Below are 27145 nucleotides of genomic sequence, written 5' to 3' on the forward strand. Positions count from 1 at the left end.
GTACAGCTTATTTCAAAAATAAAATAATAATGATCAAAAGGAAAAAGAGAAAATGATAAGGAAGAAGAAATACATTTATAGTACTCTATCTCAAAAAAGCCCATGTGTAAGTGAGCCAGTTTAAACCTGTGTTGCTCACGGGCCAGCTGTAGTTTAAGAACAGCCAACAAGACAACAATATAAAACAGTAATTACATTTCTATGATGACTCTCAAATCTCTCTCCACATCGGACATTCCCCACCTCGGGCTCACACCGGAACTTTCTCCTTAGAGTAACATCTCCCACAGACTCAGAGTACCACAATCTCAGTGTGGACACTGATGGGTCCCAGACCACATCCTCCTCCGTATGCTCTCCAAGACAGGTGCCACTGGGGCCATTCTAGAGATGAGGAAGCTGAGGTTCATGTAAATTAAGTATCCTGTCCCAATCCATACTAATGCAGAAAGGATGGAGAAGTAAAAACGAGGTCTCAAAATTGGATTAACTGCTTAGAATCTAGATGTAGAAAACATTCTATTGTGTCTACTTATGGCAAAGGAACTAAAGAGTATTGTACTTAAAAAAAAAAAAAAAAAAAGACCCTAAAAGAAATGTTACATATAGTTAATACTTGCTTTTTGAAACAAAAGAGATCATATGCTGTATAGCCATGTTAAAACATTTTCTCACAAAACAACTTAGCTTCGAGTACATGGCTCTGCCACTTGGTAACTCCATTGCTTATGAAAGTCACCATCCTTCTCTCGGGTTTCCGAGCACTTCTGTAAGAGGAGCCTTTGGGCCTTCTGCTACCTGTAAAGCCTCAACAGTCAATGCCTCTAGTTCTTGACCACTGGGAGTTGCAGTGAGGTAGGCGGCCTCTCTCCTACACAGACGAGAGCTAAATTCTTCAAAATAAGACCCTGTTAATGCAGGGCATGTCTTCTCAACTGCCTTACTTGGAAATTCAGAAGATTAGTCGAAGATATCTTTTTTTTTTAAAGATTTTATTTATTTATTTGACAGAGATCACAAGCAGACAAAGAGGAAGGCAGAGAGAGAGGGAAGCAGAGAGCCCGATGTGGGGCTCGAACCCAGGACCCTGCGATCATGACCTGAGCCGAAGGCAGAGGCCCCAACCCACTGAGCCACCCAGGCGCCCCAGTCGAAGATATCTTTAACATTAAATAAATTCTAGTTTTAGGGGAACCTGGGTGTCTCAGTTGGTGAAGCATCCGACTCCTGGTTTCGACTCAGGCCATGATCTCATGGGTCATGAGACTGAGCCCTGTGTTGGGTTCTGTGATCAGTAGGGAGTCTGCTTGGGATTCTCTCCCTCTGCTCCTCCCCCAACTGGTGTGCATGCTCATGCAAATTAATTAATTAGTTAATTAATTCTTACTTTAACAACAACAACAACAATGAAAGACCTATTTTCCTGCCTCGTCCCAAAAGATTTGATAGTACTTACGACAGAAACCCAAATCCGGGCCTGTCCATTTCTAAGAGAAGTCTTCTCTAGGATCAAATATGGCAGCTGCTAAGCTGTCACAGAGACATTCTCTTTTTTGTTCTTTTCCTTTCCTTTCTAATCTTCCAAAGCCCAAAGAGTATAGGAACAAGAATGGGGGAAGATAGGGCTAACATAATTCTGCCCTGGTCCTTCCACCTTTCTTCATTCTTGAGTATCATGATCATGGACAGCTCCTGGTTCCAATCACTATCTTATATAACCCTGCCCCCATAAGATATTAGCTATAGAAACAGAACATAAAGGGGAAATGAAGTGTCAGGTCCGAAATTATTTGAGGCCAGTGAGAGGAGTCCAGCAGACCTCTTACCTCCCCAGCTGACTCCTTCTCACATGCCCCAGAAACAGCTACAAAAGCTGGGCAGCTGTCAAGTCAGCCCTTACTCCCTTGCCACATCTGTAACAATAGTACAATCAGAGAATGTTGAAGTTGGAAGGAAGCTGCAGGGCATCTAACCATGCCAAAATTCTCATTTTACAGACAAGGATCACATACTCTTTAAAACAAAACAAACTAAAACACACATACCCACAAGGCCTTGTATTTGCGACAAGCTGTGTTTCTCTCCCATCCCACATGATGCTCTTATTTATGGAGTGATGAAAACACTCTTCCCTCCATTGAGGAGTGGGTCTCTGTCTCTATCCCTGACCCTCGGTGGACCTTTCAAACTGGCTTGACGAATGTAACAGAAGTGACACTGGGTAACATGAAGCTAGGTCATAAAAAAAGCTACACAGCTTCTACCCAGCTCTCCCTCTCCAGGCACATGTCTTTGGAGCCCTGAGCCATCATATTAAGGAGTCCAGCTGTCTTGAAGCCACTGTGCTACAGAGACCACACAGGGACAGAGAGAGATGCAGGTTCCAGCTGTTCCAGCCCTTGGCCATTTGAGTCCTTCTCACCCAGACTCATGAGTCAAAGAAACTTCAAGATGACTCCGACCCCATCCACCAGCAACCTCATGAAAGTCCCCCAAGCCAGAACCACACAGCTGAGCCATTCCTAAATTTTGATCCCACAGAAACAGTGACATAATAAATGGTCACTGCTGTTTTAAGTTGAGGTCATTTTTATTGTTGGGGTAATCTGTTATGCAGGAATAGGAAACCACTATAAGATTCATTACAAAACCACAAAAAACTTTAGCCTCCATGTCAGTCGACTATTAATTAATTAAATGAGCCAGTAAACTATTTTCCAGTTAGACTCCCTAAAACGATGTGCATGTCTTATCATTCTGTATAATCTTACTGATTTAACACACAGCTCTTATTGCCATAGGATATGACATAATATATAGGATCCTGAATACATAAGAAAATCTGTCCACTACTATATCCCTAGCACCTAGAACAGCACCTGATACAAACCACAGGTGATCAACAACCACTGGTTGAATTAATAAATGAATGTTATCTGCAGGTGAGCTGGTTTGGTCTTCCCATAACATCATTTGATTTCCCAGCCCACCTGCTCTCCAGCTTGACTCAGTGCCTCCTGATCAGTGTTCACTGTTAAGTTTCTAACTCTCTAATTACTAACTACCAAATGATTTGACACCAACTTTCCTGTGCATTCAAATGTACAAGCCCCACTACAGAAACCACACCATCCCATTCTGTGATGCCAGCTTGGCACCCAGAGTGAAGCCAGTGATTTTCTTTTCAACACAACTGTGTTAGTTAAACCCTTCCCAGGTGGGCTCAAATGTCAAGTCTTGAAGTTTAGTCAGTATTCCACTTCTCCATTCAAAGACCAAATGCCCCAAGGGAAAACGACCTCAAGTTGGATGGTTTACATAGCAACTGAGCCCACTAGTAAAGACCACTGCGCCAGACCATACAGCTTTGTCTATATGCCCCTCTGAGTCTAGATGATTACGCTGAGTATATGGAAGTCCCGTTGTTATTTCAGGCCTAACAAAGCACTGCCACCGGGTGACTATCAGAATGCTTCAATGCACTTTCAAGTCAAATGAGAAGTGCGTAGTTAGGCAGCAGCATTAACAGATGTAGAAATACCGCCAACTAAATACCTCTTGCCAATTACGGCTGCCCAACTATGCCCAAATTAAAAATAACCCAACACTAATAACAGAACCCAAATGCGCATCCCTGTAATACCACCATAAAATTTCCACATAAATGTCCCTGTAAAGTGGCTCATAAATAAGTCATTAAAAAAAGTAGAACTCAGCACAGGAGGAAGGAAGAGGAAACTCAAAAAAGAAATGTGGCTTGTCTGTAAGTTACAAGGGAAAAAAGAAGTAGAGATCTTTAATCAGGAAGCCCTTTGCGAAAATTAAAACTAAAGAGTCTAGATCCGTGGCTGCCCAACAGAAACTGACTGGGAGCCACAAATGTGACCCAAACATGTAACTTAAATTTTCTAGTACTTGTATTTTAGAAACAGGTAAAATTAATTTTAGTGATACAATTTAAGTTGATATATCCAAAATATCAACACATAATCAATATAAAAAAAATTTTAAGATTTTATTAATTTATTTGACAGCAAGAGAGGGCACATAAGCAGGAGACGTGGGAGAGGCAGAGGGAAAGAGGGAGAAGCAGGCTTCCTGCTGAGCAGGGAGCCCGATGTAGAGCTCAATCCCAGGACCTGGAGATCATGACCTGAGGCGAAGGCAGATGGCTAAGGACTGAGCCACCCAGACGCCCCTCAATATAACAATATTAATGAAATGTTTTAAATTCTCTTTATCCTACTCAGTCTGCAAAATCCAGTGTATATTGTATACTTAAAGCTCATCTCAACTTGGACTAGCATACATTTCAGGTGCTCAACAGCCACATGTGGTTAGTGGGTACCATTATCAGTGCATGTCTAGAATGATCCTTACTTCTTTTTTGTAAAACATTAGAACCCAAAGCACCAAAAGTTTTCTATTAGGGAGGCAGAACACCTAAATTGGTCAGAATTATGGACAATGGTATCACATACATAATCCTAAATGAAACACAATTAATAAAGGCTTGTTATTTCAAATTAAGTAAAATCTGTCTTCCAGAAGAACTTAAAGCAAACTCAGAAGCTGCTATGATTTGTCCCTCTTCCCAAACAGAGGAAACTGAGGCCCTGACCAGCATCAGAGGTTCACTTCAGTTCTTGCCACAGAAGGGGCTCCTGGACTTTGCTTTCCCTTCATGACAAGGGCCAGGGTTCCTCATTGAATTTGTTCATTTTAAACCATCTCCAAAAGGGGAGGGAGATCAATTATTCCTTGAGGAAATGCAGGGGAGTGAGGGGGAAGAAGAGTGTATTTCAATTACAAAAGGCAAACCTTGGCCATAAGGCAGATCTCTGTCTAGCCAGTGGTTATTATTTCTATTACAGGCATCCCATTTGGTCTCCTGCCATCCCCAAGCAGAATGGCTACCACATAGAGTCCCTCAAGGGAGGGTCCCACATCACGGCCTGGTAATGGGCCCCACCACAAGGCTGCTCTGGTGGCTTTTGTTTGGAACAATAGTGCTCCCATGATACCTCACTCTTGCTTGAAAATATTGGTATTAAGGGAGCATGAACACAGCTGTGTGTAAATTACACAAACAGATTAGATCTGTATACTTATAAGGAATACAAACATACTAATAGCACATTTACATACACAGATGCATTGGGCTGCATGCAGAGTGAAGTTTGAGTTCCAAAGTATTTCCTGCTCACATTCCTTAAAATTTTACAGAAAGAAATGGTTAAGAAGTGCTCAGCCTGCTAAGTCAGGCTAAGACTCTTTCACCCTAAGACTCTTTCACCCTATGCAGAATGCCTCCCCAAATTAATTCCTCTTCATCTCCACCTGCAATACTAGAGTATTTGAGACTCTATAAAGGGGAAACGTCCAAAAGAATTTAAAAACTCACTTTTATAACAAAAATATATTAATATGGGATAATTTCCATGGTTAAAAGGTTATAATTATAAATGGGGGAGGGGCACAAAAGAAGGCAGTATAGGCGGAAGCAGAAAGTGAGAAGAATCTGGAAGTTCAGAATTAACTTGTCCTAAAATGACAGCACTCCCACACACATGCAGACATGTACAAAGAAGAAGGCCTACTTAAATATCTATTAACACAGCACATAGTAAGGCAGGATTTTTGGATTTTTCAGCTAATTTTGAAAAATGGAAAGCACTCAGTATTTTATGCTTCCTGCATCAAATCCAGAACACAGATACAGGCTATCAAGAAAGCAAGGCTACGGTTCTGCGTATGATTCTATCAAGGCTTCACAGATCACCCCAGGCATGCTTGCTCATGGAAAGAGTGCATCTCAAGTATCCTAATTTAAAAGAAAAAAAAAAAAAAGCACCAACTTTTAAGCTGCTGAGTGCCAGTAAAATTTAAAAAACTTGAAAAAGAGTAATGATCCAACTAAGTAAAAATATTAATCTATACAGGTACTGACAGACACATAATAACAAGCTATTGAGTACACTATAGGCCTTAATTTTATTCTTTTAAAAAAAATTTGCAACAAAACCCTCCAACTGATATTTTTTCCCCTTTTTTCTGGATGTGACTTGATAAACTCCTGGTTTAAAAAAGAAAAAAAAAAAAAAAGATCCATTTCTGAGGCGTGGATTTACCACGCTCACAGTTCCACCAATAAATCATCTCCCGATCTGGGCTTGGAAAAGCACTGGCCACGGTTTGATTGCTCCAGCCCCGGGTTGCCAAGCAACCAACACAAGGGGGAAGTCTGAGAGCAGCTGACAGATAGCCAAGTGGCTGAAACAACAGACTTCTCTCTGTCAAAAATGTGTTTCAGAGAGCCACTTCCCCACCTCTGCTCTCTGCTAAACACTACACGATTGTAAAATCAAAATCAAAAGGCCACTGTAATAAAAACACACTTCCTGCTCAATTACTAATTGTTAAAAAGCTGTAAGGAGGTCCAGATCACACGGTGTATGGCAACAGAAATGTGAGGCTGTACATGAGATAAAGTCAGCAGCATGTGAGAAATCTGATCTAAACGCAGCTCTGTAGCTTCGAGTCCGAGTCCGGGGCCGTTGCGTGGAGCGAACCAGCTGCCTAAGAAAGCACCAGGAAGAAAGTAACGAATGTGGAGATGCTCCAGAGGCAAACCAAGGAGGAGCTAGGAAGCCATAGGTCTACGTTACTTAATAACAAAACCAAGAACCTTCTCAATTGTGTGGCATCCTGGAGATTACCAGTTTTCTCCTTCCACTCACTCTGGAGCATGGGAGGGTGTGTGTGTGTCCCTAAGGCCTGCCTGTATACTGGTTACAGCAGACACTGATATCCTTCAGAGGATGCCTGTTAATACGTCCAGGGTCTGACAGTCTAACATACCAGGCTTTTTAAAGTCATGCGGGCTTGAACTCCCAACCTTGAGATCAAGAATCGCACGCTCCACCGAATGAGCCGGCCAGGCGCACCTACTGCAACATTTTAAACCCCTACCTGCAAGCCCCCAGCTTGTAATGTCGCACAGCACAGTGTGTCACACATCACAGTGCTACCAAGCGCCCAGGCCATGTATGCAGCACTCTTTCATGAAACCGCTTCACCGAGCTGTCCTCCGGACTCCTTACAAACTGACTGTGGTATCTGAAAGAGGCCGGCACTCAGAACAGGGTTCTTCACCTTTTTTGTGCCATGGGCACTTTCTGCAGTCTGGAAATGCCTAGCCTCTTCTAAAAATGGGTTTATATGCCTAAAATAAAATATATGGGATTACAAATAAAACCAGTCATATTGAAATCTACTTATCAAAACATTAAAAACTGTAAATACACATACTTTATTAGCATATTAAATAACAAGGTCATAGAGATTTTGGTTTTTGTTGGTTTGGGGGTGCTGTTTTGTTTTCTTTATAATATAAGCTCTGATTATAAACGCCCAGAGGACAAAGACAATGATGGACTCATCACTCCCTCATCACAGCACTGCGCAGCCTGGTTCAGGGCCCAAGGCTGACCCACTGAAGCCTGGAAGATGTCTGCCAGGCTCCCAGGATGACTGGCCCTTTCCCTACCCTCAGGAGCCTATGGGGCCTGACTTTCCCTGGGCTTTCCCAGGGCCTAGGACTGGGCCTGGTAGGCAAGATTTGTAGGTTCAGAGTCTGCAAACTAGGACGTGCAGACACAAAACAGACCCAAATGGTTCTAAGGGAATTCATTTCCAAGCCTTCTGCTTTCAAAGGGTTTCCTTCCTAAATTCGCGTGGTAACGTTCACTTGCCTGCAGCACACTCCTGTGGGAAAGGAACCCTTCCTGCACCTCCCCTCTCACCAAGGCCTTCCCCTCACAGCACAGACAGAGCGCCACCCCTCTCCCACCTGGAATGCCAGCAGGCAGCGCTGCCCTGATGCAGACCCCCCCCAACCAAACAAAGGATCCATTCAAAACATTGATGGTGTTGACACAGTGACTAACTCTAAGGTCACGATAAGAAAGCCTTGCGCAAGTCAGGTACCTTCTCCTTCTTTGCTTTCAACAAAATTAAAGCAGGATCTAATGGCGTATCATCTGATAGATTACTACAAACCAAGTCTGGTGATCCATTATATTTTTGGCATTGTTATGGAAGGAATTCAAATTACAGAATGACACTGTAACAAAACCATTATTCCCATCTGCTTATTCATGCAAAAAAGGTTTATACATGCTTCTATCTACAAATACATGAAAAATAAGAACAAAAATCAATGCAGAACACGGTCTCTTTCTAACAGTAAATAATACTCATCCAAGAATTAATGCATTTAAAAAACTGAATCCAGTGGGTTAAAGCCTCTGCTTTCAGCTCAGATCATGATCCCAGGGTCCTGGGATCAAGCCCCACATTGGGCTCTCTGCTCAACAGGGAGCCTGCTTCCTCCTCTCTGTCTCTGCCTACTTGTGATCTCTGTCTGTCAAATAAATAAATAAAATGTTAAAAAAAAAAAAAAAACTGAATCCAGGGGTGCCTGGGTGCTCAGTCGAATGAGTGTCTGCCTTCGGCTCAGGTCATGATCCTGGGGTCCTGGGATAGAGCCCCGCATCAGGCTCCCTGCTCAGCGGGGAGTCTGCTTGTCCCTCTCCCTCTGCCTCCTCCCCATGCTCATGCTCTCTCTCTCTGTGTCAGATGAATAAATAAAACCTTAAAAAAAAAAACCCCGAATCCATCTTATTTCCAACAAATATTAAACAAAAATTAAATTTTATCAATATTTTATAATATCTTGTTTTGATCAATTGTATACTAATAATTATTATAACATAATTGGACAGAATTTCCCTTTTAACACTTAGAACTTTGTTGTTAAGGAAATAACAGTATGTACATGTCTTTTGATACACAAACTTCTTGCTGCAGGGCATAGTGGAGGAGTGATCTGACAACAGATTCCCAAGCAGGAAATGTTTTTTTTTTCCCCCTTTGTAAATATTTACTTAGTTTCATTTGAGAGAGAGAGAGAGAGAGAGAGACTGCAGGCACCACAGAGGAGAGGGGCAAAAGGAGAGGGAGAGAAGCTTCAGCAGACTTCCATGCTGAGTGTGGAGCCTGACACGGGGCCCCATCCCAGGTTACCGAGATCACAACCTGCACTGAAACCAAGAATCAGATGCTGAACCGACTGAGCCACCCAGGTGCCCCAGGAAATGTTTAATACTAAGAATAAAGTCTATGGGGCAGTAGATTGAAGAAAAGTTACTAGTTACAGAAATTAAAGGAGGGCAAGGAAAGACATAATGTAAAATTTTACTGCTAAAAAAGAGACCATTCATGTATTTTTAGGACAGATAATAGGTATAAATTGAGATGGGGTTCAAAATGCCCTGGCTAGATTTAAGATTCATGGAACAGTCTCATTTTCAACATCACTATTTATTAGTTAGAAATTACATCCTTATCAGGAGAAAGGTAAATGCCGATTTAATCTTGGGAGGAAGCATATGGTTTTTAAAGCAAAACAAAATTCTCTTAGGGGTTACATGGGAAAGAGAGATTTTTGTTTGTTTGTTTGTTTTAAACTTTGTACCTACAAGGGAAAAGATGAGGGAATTCTGGAGAAAGCCAAGAACGCTTCCACATCTCCGCTAGATTTTTTATACTCTGGTTTTACCTAACTGAACCAAACCAGGGCCACTAAAAACCCTTTTCAGGACCAAGACAGATGACACCACTATAAACCCTGCACGGTGTAACTGCTACCCTACCAAGGTAAAGAACATTCTTTCTCTGAATTCTAAAGAACTGATTATGGCACTTCTCTGTCCAAGACAGATGGAGAGCGCAAACCCTTCAGCGTACATAGTCAAGCATACTCCATTCTACCACTAAATCCTCAGTGCCCACCACCCTCAAGTATGTGGATTAGAAAATGTGTCAAAAAGGAGTTCGAGGTTTCATTTCAGCTCACAAGGAGACAGTGCTGTGTGAATGTCCACAATGAATGCAAGAAAGCAGGGACAGAACCTGTGCTGCATACAGATCCCTAACACTGACCATGACTGACCTGCATCAACTAGAGGCAGGTCCCTGCTCCTCCCTGAACGTGTCCCACACACCTCACACTTCAGTATTGTGTCTGGGGAGCCTATGCAATGTCAGTACGGAGCTTCTCTTGGACTGGTGACTTGGATTTACTCACTGCTGGTATAACCCTGAACAAGTTTCTTTTTTTTTTTTTTTTTTTTTTTTTTAAAGATTTTATTTATTTGACAGAGAGAAATCACAAGTAGACGGAGAGGCAGGCAGAGAGAGAGAGGGAAGCCGGCTCCCCGCTGAGCAGAGAGCCCAATGCGGGACTCGATCCCAGGACCCTGAGATCATGACCTGAGCCGAAGGCAGCAGTTTAGCCCACTGAGCCACCCAGGCGCCCCGCTGAACAAGTTTCTATACTATCTCGTACCTATGTTTTGTCGTCCTTCTCTGGGCATCCCACTTCCCACATCCTGCCCAGCACTAGGTTCTGGGCACCTAAGTCCATCACTGCCAACAGGGTCTTTCTCCTTGAGGTTGGGTGGTCCTGTCTGGGTGTACCTGTCAGAGACCTTTGCATATATAAGTCAGCATTTGATAAATATTTCTTCAAAGGCAATTCTTATTACCAGTACCTGAACCTTTGAAGGCCAGTAAAGACCTAATTATTTAATTAATACGCCCATTTCTTAGAGAGAGGATCAGAGGCTTGCCCAGGTACAGAAGCTGGTCTAAAGCACCGATTCAACCAGAAACAGGTTTATCAACACCTCTGTTTTCTACCACCAAACTTTAACTGCATTACCAGTAGGTGGTTGTCTATAAAGAGATAAGGAGTCATCTGAGAAAAGTAGAAGTGAAGGGAGAGGTAGAAAGAAAACAAAGAAGAGGCTAGAGTTTCTTGTTTTTGAGCAAATCACGAACTGAAAAGTAACAGGCACAACAGCAGCAAACATTCAGAGGAGACCTAAGTCTCTCTCCCCCTGCTGACCTGAAAGGAGCCCTCACGGCTCTCCCCGAGCAGGTAGAAGATTCAGATGGCCTTGAGCACAGGCCGCCAGGGTTGATGGGACCTTCTCAAAACAGTCTAGGATGGTTAACAGTGAAAGAATTCTTGCGGCAATAATAAAGGATGAAAGAAATGTTCTTTACAATGAGGAAATGAATCATCTACTCATCAAGTTCCTTCATGCCCCCCTCACCCCCCCTCCCTTTTCTTTGGCTTGAGGCTCTCCGGCTTTTTTGATGAAACACAGCATACCAAGAAGCACTGAAGGAAACAAAACCGTAGTGACATCTACAGGGGACTCCAGGGGCTAGACAGACCCTCCCTTCTGGGTTTACCACAGTTCCTCCGGGCTCTCTCTCCTCACCACACACAATATGCACCCAAAGCTGCTTTAAGATTATCAGCAAACATTTTACAAGAACCAGATCCTTCTCTTCTAATCTGCCCCCCCCCCCCGATCTAAAAGGTCATGAAGAAGGTTTATAGAATCTTTTTGACATTCAGAAACATTCTATAATTGTGTCCCCCATACTGGAAATGCACATCTATGCATGAGAAATGAACAGATGTCTAATTAGCGACATGATTTTACTCCCACAGCCAAGTTCCCACCTGTCCTTTCAGTCCAATTCAGTTGGTTCTAAGCTCCCAAAAGTTCCCGAGTCCTGAAGGCATTTATCGATCTGCTCCTGAGAAGGAACTGTTTATGGGCAACTGAGACATGACCCCAAAAATCACCAGATAGGAGCTAAGTAATTTGAATTATCAGAAAAACACATATCACTCTTGAGTAACTGGCTTCAATTATCCGGGAGGAGAAGCTGCCACTGCCCAGGAGGCCGCGGCTCGGCCGTGCCCAGCCCCTGCCTTACTCAGTCTCCTTGAGTGCAACAGATTTGGCCTCTCCAGAGCATCTACTCACCTACATGCATTTGCCTGTGCCTCCCACCACAACACAAGCTCCACGAGAACAGTATGTCCAACGTTATTTTCCTCTCCAAGGCTGAGCATCTAGTACACAGTTAAATGCCCAAAACTTGTGGAACGACCGAGGAAACAAATAGCACGATACATTCTGGGAGCCAACATTCCCAGCCAACGTCTTAAATTCTGATTATTGTTCCAGTCCCCAAATCCTCCCTCCTCACCACTCGCCTCTGTCGACAATCTCTATATGTGAATCCAATTCAACTCAACTCAGCATCTAGTGACTGGACACGCTGAGAGGTGGGTCGGCCCTCAAGAAGCCCATCACGGAACAGAGCAGCACGGAGGGGGCGCAGTCTGCCCTGCCACGGGACCAAAAATGGTCATCAGTAACCACAAATTAACCACAAATTTCCTTCCCACACCTTCCTATTACTCCCATCCCAATGTCTACTTCTGGCTAGGGACATCTCACCTTAGCAAGCCCCCAATGGCCCAGCATACCACGTCCTCTAGGGACCTACTGTCTTCTCCCCCACTCCCTCCCCCTCTCTGTTCCCCAGTCTGCATGCCCCAGAGCCCTCCCTACCCCCTCAGCATCCTCACAGGTGACCACTGCAACATCCCTCAAAACCCCTCCAACAACAGCCAGAGGTTTAGTTCCATGCGCATTCTCTGATTCCAATGGGGACAATCCTGTCGGGCCACATCATGGGCCACATCATCTACCACCTCCAGCCGCTTTTCCTCATCACAGAATCAACCAAACAATCCAGTCTCCCTCACCCTTATTCAGTGATCCTATGCCTAGTTAAAAGTCCCTTTCTCTATCGTATCTTTTTTAAAAAAAGATTTTATTTATGTATTTGAGAGAGAGGGAGAGAGAGAGAGAGGAGGGGGAGGGGCAGAGGGCGAGGGAGAAGCAGGCTCCCTGCTGAGTAGGGACGCCCCCCCCAATGTGGGGCTCGATCCCAAGAACCCAGCATCATGACCTGAGCCCAAGGCAGACACTTAACCGACTGAGCCACCCAGGCGCCCCCATCCTGTCTTTCAATAGTACTCTCAGGAACATGAAAAATCTTGCCCAGAACCCTTCTTACGGTTTGCATCCACAGTCCTCAGTGTGCATTAGCCCAAACCCAGCCACCCACTGGTAGCCATCCCTTATGTCTGCGCATCCCTGAAAACATTTAAGATACAAAACTAGGAATTTTTTTATTTATTACTGTATCACCACCATTAATCCCACAAACTTCTTCTTCTTGACTGAGCCCCATAGCCCTTTTTGACTCTTCTACCACCTCTGCCTGGTTCCCCAAGTTCAGTGTAGCCTGGGCCTCACTACCAATCATTTCAACAGCGTCACTCAGCATCCTGACCTCGGACCAGTTTCCTTCCCCAATCTTTCAACTGAGTTATGTCAAAGACATTAAAAAAAAAATGTAGTTACTCCTCATATTTTATTGAGTTAAATATAATGTTTAACAAATAAAAAACAGGGAGTCCAACCCTTTCTCTCGCCTTTTCTTTGTCACTTTGTCCATCCCTATGCCTCTCAACTTAAGAATTCCTCCAAGAGCCTCTTATCCCTCTGTATGGCTCAAAAAGAATCTCAGGATGGATCTCTGGAGTGTGTGTGTGTGTGTGTGTGTGTGTGTGTGTGCGTGCGCACGTGCATGTGCACACGCATACCAAAATTCCCTGTGTGATCCAGTGTGCAACCAAGGTTGAGAATCGCTGCTATAAACTTAAAGAGATGCTCTAAGTTTAACATCTCTCACGAGAACCAGTCCTTAGCCTGGAGCATGGATGCCTGGGTCCCACCCCAGAGATTCTGACCCAACGGGTCTGGCGTGCAGTCTGGACACAGGGACATTTTAAAGTTTTCCAGGTCATTCTAACGCGTAGTCAGGTCTCAAAACCACTGATTTCCTTCTCTACTCACTTTACCCCCCACCTTACTGCCAGATTGGCCTTCAATGATGGCCCCGGTCCTATCATTCCCCATATTCTGAAATGTGTTATTATTCTTTATTTTCTATAAAATCAAACTTCTCTTCCCATACAGAGTAGGTGGTTTTGAATCCATCAGCCATCTCAGGTATCCCTCCATCTGTACTTCACTCAAACGGGCTGACCGGCTATTAAACCACCCACATTCTTTAATGCCTTTGTTTTTCCACCTTGATCCAATGTGCCTGGCAAAATCCTACCCATCCTTCAGGGCTCCTCTCAAATAACACCTCTTCCTTGGAGCCCTTCCTCATCTCCCTGTTCAATAGCAAAAAGCAACATGTTCAGCCTTGCATCCCCTGTGGACCCCAGAACATCAGGAGTCAAAGAGGCACTCCAAAAGTTTCCAGTAGTGTGGCTGCCATCTCCTCTCTAGCCTGTGGCAACAACATCCAACTAGAGTGCTCACGGACACCCACTGTCAAAATAAGTCAAGGAAACCACTCTGCCAGGCAACCAGCAAGGTCAGGGGGGACGCCTACAGAAATCTTAGTGGTTAAAGAACAAATGTAGTTTCTTTGTCTCAAGTCAGCAATAAGCTCCCTTCCTTTTGAATGAGGAACTAATATTATTTTTTAACCTCGTTTCTAAAATACGAAGCTTAACTAACAATAGTAGGGAGAGAAGGCTGTAGAGGATGAACTACGACAGTAACCAACGGATAAAGGGGCTCCATAAGAATCCAGCAGAACCTTGCACAGAACAGGTATGGAAAGGCAGTGGACTTAAGTTCAACAGAAAGTGGGGGGGGGGGGGGGATCCACTTCCCACCATACAATAAATTTTTTAAGGAAAATCTAAAGTTAGTTATCCAGAAACAGAAAATAATGTCTGGTTTGGAGCTACAAAAATTCATCACTCCTTTTGTCAAGACACTCCTCTGAAAGAGAGTGCTTCCCTTACACACGCATATCTTCCTAGCAATGGGATTCTGCAGTGTCTGAGATTATTTCAAATCAGTGGAGGATAACATGGTATGGTGCTTACTGACTCCTCTAAACGTGCAAGCAACTGAAGGACCCATCCGACAGTTTGCCTGAAAAGCAAGGCAGTCCAAGTGAATCTCTGGGATGTCTGACATGGGTCTGAGAGAAAGCGCTGGCTCACAAGAGAGAGTGAGCCTAGTTGGAGGGTGGAGTGAGAATGTGAGCAGAGTATAAAGTCAGACAGTTCTAGGGAGGGGGTTCTGGGGTCCAAAACCTGGAAAGAAGACAAAGAAGTTGGGCCATCTCAAAGGATAATCAGAAAATAATTTCCTAACTTTCGTTTCTGCTAAAGGATCAGAGAATCTCATTTTCATGGGCTGGACTGAGAGGGAGATTCCCAAATATTCAGAGTCCGTCCCAACTTTCAGCTGCTTTGGGAATCTGGAACAGCTTTGATAAAATTGAGAGTCCCAAGGGGTGTTTTGCTGGGAATCACATACCAAGAGCCCAGGGCCTTCTGCAAGCAAAGCTACTTTATTTTTAGATTAATTTTGGATAGGTTTTGGGTCCAGGTTAACTGGCTCCCCAAATCTACACTTAATAACACCTCGTTAAAATTCATTCTCTAAAACTTCTTTTTCAAAAATGGATAGCCAAGCCAGCTTAGCTAGTTATGTTACTCTAATTAATCAGAGGCCCTAGATGGAAAAGGAAAATGACTAATTTAGGCTGAACGTGCCTGTTTGGAGAGTGGCTTATTAGTAAAGAGGTTAACACCTGCCCAGGCTTCAGGAGCAGCGGCTCCCAGAGAAGCAGCGGGGCTCCGGAGAGGAGAAAAGGGACAGAAGTAATGCGGAGCAGAGCTGCTGGTGATGGACTGTCCTTCCCTCTGGCTCTGGGATAGCCTGAAACACTTGTTAACATGAGTCTCTGCACTCCAGAGGTTTTATTTTATTAATCTGAGAGGAAAGATTAGAAAAACTAGAAAAAGATTAGAAAAATAAATGATCAAAACTGACCAACAAGCTGTAAGGGGAAACCAAGAACCTTTAGTTAGCACTAAGGCACGTAAGTGTGTGGGCATACATGCTTTCATTTTTCTTAACCAGAGAGGACTTCATCAGCTGTAGATAAGACCTCAGCGCAGTTTTCTACCGGGGCAGTGAAAGGGAGGGGTGGCCGTAGACAGGGACTGGCTTCAGACCCAGGTTTCTGGCACCTGCCGGCCATGGCAAAGTTTGTCCTTTCCCCATGCCTTCTCCTTCCGCGAGGTCCCGAAGGTGGCTACCAGCCCGAGGACCGCTGTCCCAGCCCTGCAAGTTCTCGGGCCGCATTCTCTCTGTACTCCACCCCACCCAAGCAAGTCTTCCAGAGCGGAGAGAGGAGGGTGTGATTCACCCTCTTTCACTCCCCCAGCACTTCAGTAGCACGCTTCATGCCCTTGGATGGTAGAGGCGCGCAGGACACCGGGCAGCGGCCACAAAGCTACAAACATTCAGCGTGGCCCAGACACATTCCTATGTCCAGGACAGAGATCCTTCTAGTGTTCTCTGGCTCATAATTTCTGAACACTAAATAAAATGATCCAGAAAAACAGTTTTTAAAGTTTTTTTTAAACTTAAAAAAACAAAACAGGCTCTAGACATACACTTTAAATATGAAATATAGTGTCGGCAGACTTTGTAGCCTTCAAGGGCACATGGTGTACTATCAGCCACCCCGCTTCACTCTCTTACTGTTTAGCTCTTTTTTTGGTAAGACTTTATTTATTTGAGGGAGAGAGAGAGCACAAGTGAGGGGAGAAGCAGATGGAGAGGGACAAGCAGACTCTGCTGAGCGCAGAGCCAGATGTGGGGCTTGATCCCATCACTCTGAGATCACAACCTGAGTCGAAATTGAACGTTGGATGCTTACCCAACTCAGCCACTCAGGCTCCCTGCTTGGTTCTTGTTTTATTTGCAACTTTGCTTTGCTCCTTCCTTAGTTCTTCGGTGTATTTATTTGGTAGTTCTTCTGTGTCCTGTTGCTGGGATTAACTACATGGGATCAAGCCCTTTAAAATGGAAGAAAATATCCCAAAAGTGACCAAATAGGTGAAGCACCCCAGAGGTTTGGAGGAAACCTGAGAGGAAGGGTCTATCACCCACATACCACAGTCACAAAACAGATGGCCCAAACAAGCGGAGAGCCTTAAGAAAGAGATTTGCAAATAGAGGGTTTTGCTTTTCAAATGCATAAAGGGTCGGGAGGAAAGGCGGGTTAGACTGACACCAGGCCACCTACTGAGGCTTCTTCCTTCTCGTTCTCTTTGCCCTCACTCTCCCACAACAAAACACGGCAACCACACACATCAACAAGTGATGGTGTCCAAAGAACGAGCTTTTTTCTACTGGAGCCTAGAAAATAAAACCACAGACAACTGGGAGGGGTTGACCGCTGCTTCCAAGGGGAGAATGGGGCAGTGTCCAGTCAATTTGGGGGGAGCCGGAGTGAGCGCTGGCCCCGAGCAGGTGGGAGGAGAAGCCCCGAAGCAGCAACATCTGAGCTCAGCCCAGCCGAAGGGGCCAACTCTGTGAAGGTGATGTGAGGACTTGGGGGAGGAAACAACCTCTACTAGTTTCTCTCCTTTCCAACCCAGTCGAAACAGTCTTTTCTGATTATCCACCACGCTCCTGGCCCTGGGCTATGTTCTGGAGATAAAAGAAGAATTAAACTATAGGCCCTGATGTTGAGATTTCCTAGTCTAACGTGGAAACCCCCAGATGAACTCGCCATCACGACCCAGTGCGGCAGACCCCCCACACGCTCTGGGGTGTAGCTAGCCCACTGTGCGTGGTACTTGGCGTTCTGGCTTGGATCTAGCTTTCCCACTACAACACCAGCTCCGTGAGCACAGCTCTGCCTGTTTTGTTCAGTGCTGGATCACCAGTGCATAAAATGGTACCTGGCAGAGTGCTGTGCTGGTGCTATAGAAACATCTGTGGAATGACTGGATGGACAAATTTCCACCAGTTATCTGAAATCAGAAATAAGTAACCTGGTAAACAACATGAAGGGTCATCCTATAGTCGTGTTCACACAGGTGGATGAACAGGCTTGCCATGCGCAAGTCCCAACAACAAATTCAAGAACTACAGGGCCGGACAGACACACGTGGGTCTGAACTCTCAACGGGTGAGGCCAAATGCAGAGACTTTTCCCCCTTGGTGACCACTAAACATACTCTGCTTCCCAACACTGCAGCACTTCGCCTTATACATGTGGAAAATAAACTGGAATTCACCCATATGAAATACTTTGGAAAAACGTCTTAAAGTGAGTTCTGAAACGTCAGTCGAAAGTGTCACTTAACAGCATGCAGGGTGGTGGGGAAGATGGATAACAAAACACAGTAGGAAATATTTAAAAAAATGTGCTGGCATTCCCGTGAAGGGGGCAATTAGGGGGCTACTAAGGCCATTATTACTTCTATTTAAGAGAGACTCTAGGTTTGAGATACAAGTATGTCAGGGAAGAGGAGACAGTCTAAAATGAGTTATTTCCTTTCATTGTAGGGTTCCTTTTTTTTTTTTTTTTTTTTTTTTTAACCCATTTCCTTCCCCCACAACGAATTCCAGTTACCAGGCTGATACAGTATGTTTCTCCTGTGGAAATGTATGGCTCCAATGTCATCATACATAGAATGTTCCATGCATACACATTAAAATGGACTCCAGCTCTGTTGCTAAGAAACTGCAGAAGGAGAGGGTTTTCAATCCTCTTCATTTAAAAAATAACCACTTTGTCTATGGGAGAACAAATGCAATCTCTCAAGTTCCCTTGTGTCTTGTTCTCATTTTTTAAACGCAGAGATGATGGAGGGCAGCTGAAAGTGTATGCTATCTCCATTTGTTTTACACGCCCTTGAAAATGAGATGGAAAACATGGTTTCAATAACCCACCGCTGTAGTGTTTATTAATCTTTCAAGCTGAAGATTCTCCCCAATGCTCCCCTACTCAAGCAAAAAATGAAAAATGTCCCATAAAAATTGCTCTTTGATTTTAAAAGATTATCCTAAGTGGCAAAGAATAATTTAGAGAATGCCTCTACTCAGTGTGGAGTTACTTTCCAAGTCTCTGTGCTGTTCTGCATCACCCCAAGGCCTGAACATGGACAGGTGCACAAACATTCACGGACACATGGAGCCCAAAGAACAGCATAACTTACTGCTGGCTTTCAACAAAAATACCTAATATCAGGGTTACAGGATAAGGAACTTGAGAAACATATGGGTTAAAGAAAATGCGAAAAAGAATGACCTTGTTGAGAAAAACAGGCATACCACCTTCTTTGACCATAGTTTACAGAGGAAGCCTAGAAAGCAATAAAGCCATGTATGTGAAAGGCAAGGTCACTGCTGAATTTGTAGATTTGATCCAGAGGCAACTTCTATTGACATGAAATACTGAAATAAATTTTTGAAATATCTCTCTCCTTCTAGTGCGTGGCCCATCTCATTTACTGAAGGATTTTAAAACTCATTTCTCTTTACAGGTTGTTATGCAGTAGAACATCTCTGCAAACTGACAAAATTGATTGCCTGACACCAACCTTCTGAACATATAATTGATTTTTAATTCACTGTCACATTGTCAAATGGACTTGACAATAAACTCCATTCTATTCACACTATTGACTTGTTTAAAAAAAGGGTTTGATACAAAGGCTGATGGGCATCAATCATGGGAAAAAGAGTTGAATTTCATTAATACTTAAAGCATTACACAAATTTACCTGCATCTACATTTTTCCTTATTTATTTATTTATTTATTTACTCTTACAGATTTTATTTTTTAAAGTAAATGTCTTATACCCAATGTGGGACTGAAATTTACAACCCCAAGATCAAGAGTCAGTTTGCTTGTTCTTCCAACTGAGCCAGCTGGGAACCCCCTACCTTTCCCTCTCTTAATACTAAGGACTGTTTTTTGCCATGGACCATAAGAACACATAACATGAGTGAATAATATGTGTATTACTTATATATAAATAATATGCCAACATTTCATGCTTCTCTTATCTTTCCTACTCTCATATTTCAGAATTAAGTGATTCACAAGAGGCAGCACCAATTAACTTAAAATTAGAGGAAGGGTAGTAAATTGAGAGAAAAAGCCACATCAATTCTATTTAAAATTTACTATTGCCTATTATGTGTTGCACTAAATACAGTATATCCCTATTTTGGGTTCCAGGTGAACTACAAATATTCTCAGATTAAGACTTCTTGTGAAAGTGAGAATTTCAATATAATGATTCCATTTATGTAAGTTTACAAACACACGAACCAATCTACGTACATGAACAAAGACACAAGGAGAGCATGAAACTAGGAACGTGAGATGGGAGTGAGGTTTCAATCCCCTTTAATGTTTTCATGATATTCTAACAACAGAATTAAAATTCACATAAAATTTACAAACGAAGAAAAAAATGAATGGGTTCATATCGGATGACCTACAGGATTTCCTATCACCCACCTTTTGGAATGACTATATAGAATACTCAGTAACTCTGGAAATCCGACCATTCCGAAAAATCAGCATCATGCAATTAAACCTTCCCCTATATCGAAAATATACAATTTAAAACTAAACACCAAAATTACTGACACCTTAAAACTCACAGGATTGTAACTGCAGGCTGAGGGCAGATGCTTCTCTTTCCCCTCGCCACTGTCTCCATCTCTGCTCTCACCTCCACCTCCCACTGCTATAGGACCTTTGGTTTTGCTGTGGATTCCATTTTCTACAGCTGCCACACAAACAGTAAATAAAATTCATTGTATTTTTGCCCCACTAAGCGGCTCTGTCTTCTGGCACATCCAGATGCCCGGCCTAAAAAGAGTGAACAATGAAAACAATGTTTTCTCGAGCAGACATTCCAAAAAGGGTCTAACAAAGGCCTCTGAAGACGCTGCTGGGGGAGACACCACGCAGACAGCTGGTGTGTCCTGTGGACGCAATTCCTCGAACAGCCACACGGGTTCATTGGTTTACAAATACTCAGAAAATTAGTCTGTCGCGCCTTGTCAATTTTGAAAGAAGGATTTTCATTTATATTTATGATAATGCTGAGCTTTAAACTGAAGGAAAGTTTAGAGGTTTTAAAATTTATGATTTGTAAATCCATGTACACGGCCATTGTAAGTCTATCACCGCACGACAGATTAACTGCCTATGCATAAACATTTCAGATTATTTGTGTCTACATTGTTCACTCAATATAATACACCAAAACTGGCATAAAATATTTTAAGGGAAAACACACTTCCAGATAAAAGTTATAGTTACCCACAGTGACATGGAATGAACGCTCTGTGGGAACATCGTGAGCAACAAAACCTTTACCTTCTGGAACACCTGGAATTTTGCTGAAAGCTGCTTCAACATGAAAATAATTTCCAAAACAAACACAGCCAAGTGGCTGGGAAGCAAAGGGTGAAGTGCCTACATGGCTCAGCAGAGCACCCACTCTTACAACCTTGCAAGTCGGGCCAAACTCCACAAGGAAAATGCAGGCCCTGAATTTTAAGAAGAATTCAATTAGCGTCCCCAGTATTTCCATAATCAACAGCTGAATGCTAATTAAGCGCACAGCGTCAAGCAGCAATGGAATCCCAGCGCAATAAGCACCAGCACAGCGGCAGCAAATGCTACCTTCAGCTTGCATGCATAAATAAGCAGAATTAATAACTACCCGAGCATGGAAGGGTGACTTAATCTGTTTCGATTAGGTGCAGTTCAGCCTGGGGCCTTTGTGTTATATTTAAATGTGTTCTCCATGTTTAATTAAAAACCTAATAATCTAGAGTTTCTTTTTTTTAGTGTTCTGATCAGTATTTTTCTCCTCTTTCTCTTCATAAGTTTTACTGATTTAAATGGCTTCCTGAAATGGAATACTATTTTCCGCATAATGTAAGTGAGACCAGTTAACCGTACGACCCCCGAAGACAGGCGCCGGCTGTTTACTTCAGCTCCATCCAACTGACCCAGCATTTCTTCGAAACTGCCTCTCTGATCTGACCCAGTTTATTCAGCCTGAGAGACCGCCTCGAGCCCGCCTCGAGCCCACTACCAACCTGTTTCTCAGTCACTGCACTAAAGCAGAGTGCAGTTGTCAGTATCAGGCCTAGAATTCGACGGAAAGTGCCACAAACCTGGCATCCATTCCACAAGACTTAAAGTATCTCAGCCCCAAAGAAACTTTGGTGAGAAATATTGTACCTACACACACACAAGCCATCAAAGGAATCACTGAGAGAAAATGTAAAATGAAAGGCCTCCCACTGAGGCCTAAAATCTCAAGAATTTGGTGATTATCTGAAAGACCTAGGATGAAGATGTTGGGTGGTGTTATCATTAATAATACGGGAATTTTTTTTTCCAAAAGTAAAACTTCTAAGGTCAGCTTTGGGTGTACATAAAAGTTTTTCTCTGATGGATAATTATTAACTATTACAAGTTTTAAAATGTTAGATTGAGGACAATCTTAATTATGGTAAAGAATATTTAAAAACACTCATCTTTTTTTTTTTTTTTTTTTAAAGAATTTATTTATTTATTTGACAGAGATCACAAGTAGGCAGAGAGGCAGGCAGAGAGAGGAGGAAGCAGGCTCCTTGCTGAGCAGAGAGCCCAATGCGGGACTCGATCCCAGGATCCTGGGATCATGACCCGAGCCGAAGGCAGTGGCCCAACCCACTGAGCCACCTAGGCGCCCCAAAAAACACTCATCTTAAATAAAGACCTGTCAATATTCTTCAAGTCCCTCTTGGACAAAAACATGCTTCTCTACCAGGCACTGGTCTCACCATCAGTGAAGGCCTCACTCTTAGCAAGTTCACCAGTGAGGAGGGCAATCAACGTGGAAGCAAAGCTGCGAGGAACAGAGCTGGCGACGGCAGCAGGAGAAAGCAAGGGCGAGCTGCCCACACACACAGGCGAGCAGCAGAAGCAGCTCAGAAGACGGTGTGATGACGGCCTCATCGACGCTGCTGCAGTTTGATCAAACCCGTATCCTGGAGGCAATGACGCTTAAAAATAACTAAAATGCTATTCTGGGGGTGGGGGAGGGTACAGAACAGGAGGTAGGCCCATGTCCTTACTTTCGCTGGGACACACTTGCTTTGCTTATTCCTGTGATTCCTGGGGTGAGATGATGCACACAGCAGGTTATGTTCTCACAGCCAAACCAGGCCAAGGCAGAGATCCACAAGTGCCTGTGCCTGGCTGCCACATAAGCTGGTCAAAGATTTGACTTGAAGACATTCATAAGAAGCTGCTTTCAGCCTATCACTTACTCAAGCCCTCTTGCTCATTTGCTTTTCAGGTTTTAGAAAGTGAAGCTGACCTTCCTACAAATAAGGGAAGCATCTGATCCCTAGGTTCTGCAAGAACTGGATGAGTGCCAGCACATTTCTCAAAACTCCAACCAAAACAAAAAGCAACCATGACAAAAATGCACCGGAAAGACAAGGATTCATGCAGTTAGGGATCATTACCACGTGCTCGGAGTGTGCAGCAATCTGGAGTTGCATTTCACTTTCCAAAAGAAAGTCAGGCCTTCTCTGATGTCTAAGACTCCCCTTTCTGTCCCACGGGCTGCCTCAAGTCCCCAAGCCACAGCAGCAGCAGGGATACAGGCCACACCATGCCCAAGAGAGGCAAGCGCTGCAGGAACAGGAAGGCGACTTTCCTTTAAGTGGGAGTCCTTAAACCCCAGAAAGGACGGGCCACGGAGAGAGCACCGGGAGCTCCTGGCTGCCGAGAAGCCTTAAGGTGAAGGTGAGGGAGGGCCGAGAGGGGCTCCTAGCACAGGCACACGGGGCCCGCGGTGACGGCCTTCCACACGCTCCTTCCATCCTCTCCACCTCCTCTTTCTTGCAAAAAGGCTGTTTGAGAATCTTAAATTTTTATCAGTCAAAATTCTCTCCTTCTCACAAAAATGGGTCCACAGTGAAAAATGACATCTGACTTGACAAAACAAATCTCACATTTTCACTCTGCCACTATTTGAATAACAAACGTTTAAGAAGTTCCCAACTCTTGACTGATCATGTAAAGCATTTAAATATTTAATTTCCAAACAGCAGCACCAACTTCCTCATGCATCTGGTCAGCCGCAAGCGTTAATGGACTCCTGACAAAGCTCTCTAACCAAACCTTCAGGGCTGCTTTGGTCCCTCTCTGCGGCTCCTAGTCCACTTCCCTGCTTCCACTGGCCACCCCCTCCCCACGACCTTTTCTCAAACATATCCTCTCGGCTCCTGCTCCTGCTCCAGCTCACACCCAGGATCTCACCATTTCTCCCCAACACTGAGGCCGTGCTCTTCGGTCATTGGTCTCGGGCCTGGAAGCTCGCAATTGCCCCGGAAGCCCACTTATGACTCGGGCCAGAGTGCACCCCACCAGCAGATCAAGTCACCCCTCTGCTCAGAATCTGCCCATGCAGACTAAAGAGCAAGGCGCTGACCATCTGTCCACGGGTCACACATGATCCACCGCCTGCTGTCCCCCACCCCTTCCCCCTCCAGACACATTCCTGCCTACTTCTTGACCATGCCAGGGCCCAGACTTCTCTTCCCCTGGCATGATCCAAAAGGCTTATCTTTGCACTAAGGTCTCTGCTCAAATGGTTCTTACCAGGGCCCTTCCTCTGCCTCTTACTGAAGACAGCACCTCCCCACTCCCCCAGTTTGTTCTCCCTCCTCCTCACCTCCTCTATTCTCCTCAGCACACAGGTGTGCTACCACTTGACATATACTGATTTATAGATGGTCTCTCCTCTTAAAACATAAGCCTCATGAGGAGGAACCTTTTTTTTTTGGAAAGCTTTTATTTATTTATTTGACAGAGATCACAAGTAGGCAGAGAGGCAGGTGGGGGCAGGGGGAGCAGGCTCCCCGCTGAGCAGAGAGCCCGATGCAGAGTTCAATCCTAGGACCCCGAGACCATGACCCGAGCCAAAGGCAGAGGCTTAACCCACTGAGGCACCCAGTTGCCCCTGAGGGAACTTTTGTTCTTGATATGGTCCTAACACAGCACCTGGCACACAGTAAGTACTTAATAAATAAAAACGAAAAGAGCAAGATTAGGAAAGCACAAAAAAGTTGTTCAACATTTGTTCTTAGCATATTTTAAAGTATCAGCAACAAGCTTACAATTGATATGTCTATCAGTGCCAGCCTTCATCTTAATTTCTTTCAACCTAAAGGGCAAACATCAACCAGAACCACTCAGACACAAGACTGAAGTAGCAAAAGCACAAGTAATGTCTAAGTCTTTTACGGCAATACCTTTCAGAAGTCACAAGATGGGGATGTAGCTTCATGAGAACTCGGTCTGCTGGAACAGGAATCCATGGGCATTCAAATCTGTATTTGTGGGCACCTATTTTATCTCCCCACCTTCTCTGATGGGCCATAATGACAGGATGAATATGTAAGAGCCACTGTATTTACATAATCAGGTCTATGCTTCCTGCAAATCACTGGCTCCACTTAGGATATGTATCAACTGGTTTAAAAATGCTGGGTTTTAAAATGGGGAGGGATCAAGAACTAGCTGGCCACAACCAGCCAGCCGACACTCCCGAGCTCTTCTCTTTCCATGAAAGAGAGAAAACCCTTCCCACTAAGCTAAGATCAAGTCTCTCTGTTCAATTATGACGCTTGCAGGCTCTTTCCTTTGGCTAACGGCTACCACAGACAGTCCCCAGAGGCGCAGGGAGGGCACACTTGAGAAGCCAACAGCCCGGTGACACCAGCCACAAGACCACCCCGTCCGCACTCACCACTTCATCCTCCGTCCAGCACTTTTCGATCAGCTTGGGCACAGGCTTCTTCACCAGGCGCTGCAGGGCTTTGCCCGCATCATACCCACTCTCGTGTAGCTAAAACGACAACAACAACTTCCGTTAGTAAAGCGTGCCAAGTAACAGATCCGGAAGCAAATCAATAAAATAGAAGCCCTGCAGTTGTTCCAACAGAAGAACCACGGAAAGGGCACATTTGTCCGCAAGAGAATTCGTTCTCCTCCAATTGCCCCCTGCCCCCAGTTCCAGCTGTTCTGGGAAAGGGAGGCAGGTAAGGTAGAGAACACTTTGGCAAGAACAGGAATAGGATTCAGAACAACAGTAACAACTTTATGAACATGTGGCCAGACAGAATAGGGAGCATAATCCATGTACTTATTCTTTCTTAAGCCTATGAGAAAGGTATTTTCTCATTTAAGCCTACAGAGTAGGAACTACAGTCATCCCATTTTATAGATGAGAAAACTGAGGCACAGAAAGGTCAAAGGTGCTCACCACACTAAACCAGCAGGCTGTAAAGCCAGGACTCCGGCCAGTGTGATTTCTACCACTATTGTCCCCTTCCCCACAAAAGGCGGTTCAAAACCTACTGAACTGTGTTATTTCCCTTCGGCATCTCTGAAGTCTTTCAACTGCAGTAATTTCACTTAAATTTTTTTTTCAAGTATCTGAACTGTAAAAGCTTTTCAATGAAACTCTGTAACAGTATACTAGCAATACATGTGAATGAAGATGCTGGCTTATCTACACTCTCCTTCTAGGACCAGACTTCTCTCTCATTAAAGGTCACGAACTTCCTCCGCTCCACATCCGTTCCAACCTCAGGCAGTGCCTGACACCACTCACCCTCTCTAGCTTGCAAAGACATTCTTCTCTTGGTTCATGTGACCCCAACCCCCTTCGAGTTCCAGAGTTTCAACCTGCAGACAATGGAATGAAATAACAGAAAGATCCTCTTGCTTAATCTACCTCCCCTAACTATGGCCATTCCTCCAAAATTCTCATGGGAAATCTGGCTTTCCTTTACAGACAGAATCCGTTTTGACTAAGATCTTATCTCTAGCGCCTAACACAGTCCATAGCATATGGAGATCTAAGAGAACTACTGGTTAAATTAATAAATAAATGCCTTCAACTACTGTCCCTGTGCAAACTCCACCCAAATCTAAATCTCAGTTGATGTGAATTCATTCAGCTTGAAGTTGACAAAGTGCCTACCGCATTCCATGTGACGTACTAGACCCTGGGCCCACAGGAGTGAAAAAAACAGGCAAAGGCATCCCTGCAGTCATAGAGCAGACCTTCCAATCTTCTCATCCATGTTTTAATCCCTTATCTGAACAATTCACAAGCATCAGCTGCAAACTCCGAATGAGTAAGGTCCACACCTTAGCAAACCATAGTTTTTATTTCTGGGAAACTTGCAAACTCCT

General features: G+C 44.1%; 1 protein-coding gene across 9 annotated transcripts in view; it reads right to left on the minus strand.

Moving 5' to 3' along the window:
- RERE (arginine-glutamic acid dipeptide repeats) overlaps window positions 1-27145 on the minus strand; it is a 417613-nt gene that overhangs the window by 62974 nt on the left and 327494 nt on the right. For all 9 annotated transcript variants that reach the window (XM_082685303.1, XM_082685300.1, XM_082685297.1 and 6 more), the window contains one exon: window positions 25692-25790. In XM_082685303.1, coding sequence (XP_082541429.1) covers window positions 25692-25790 — 99 coding nt within the window. The remainder of the gene's footprint in view (window positions 1-25691; window positions 25791-27145) is intronic.

The sequence above is a fragment of the Mustela nivalis genome (assembly GCF_964662115.1).
Source record: "Mustela nivalis genome assembly, chromosome: 10".
Taxonomy (NCBI): domain Eukaryota; kingdom Metazoa; phylum Chordata; class Mammalia; order Carnivora; family Mustelidae; genus Mustela; species Mustela nivalis.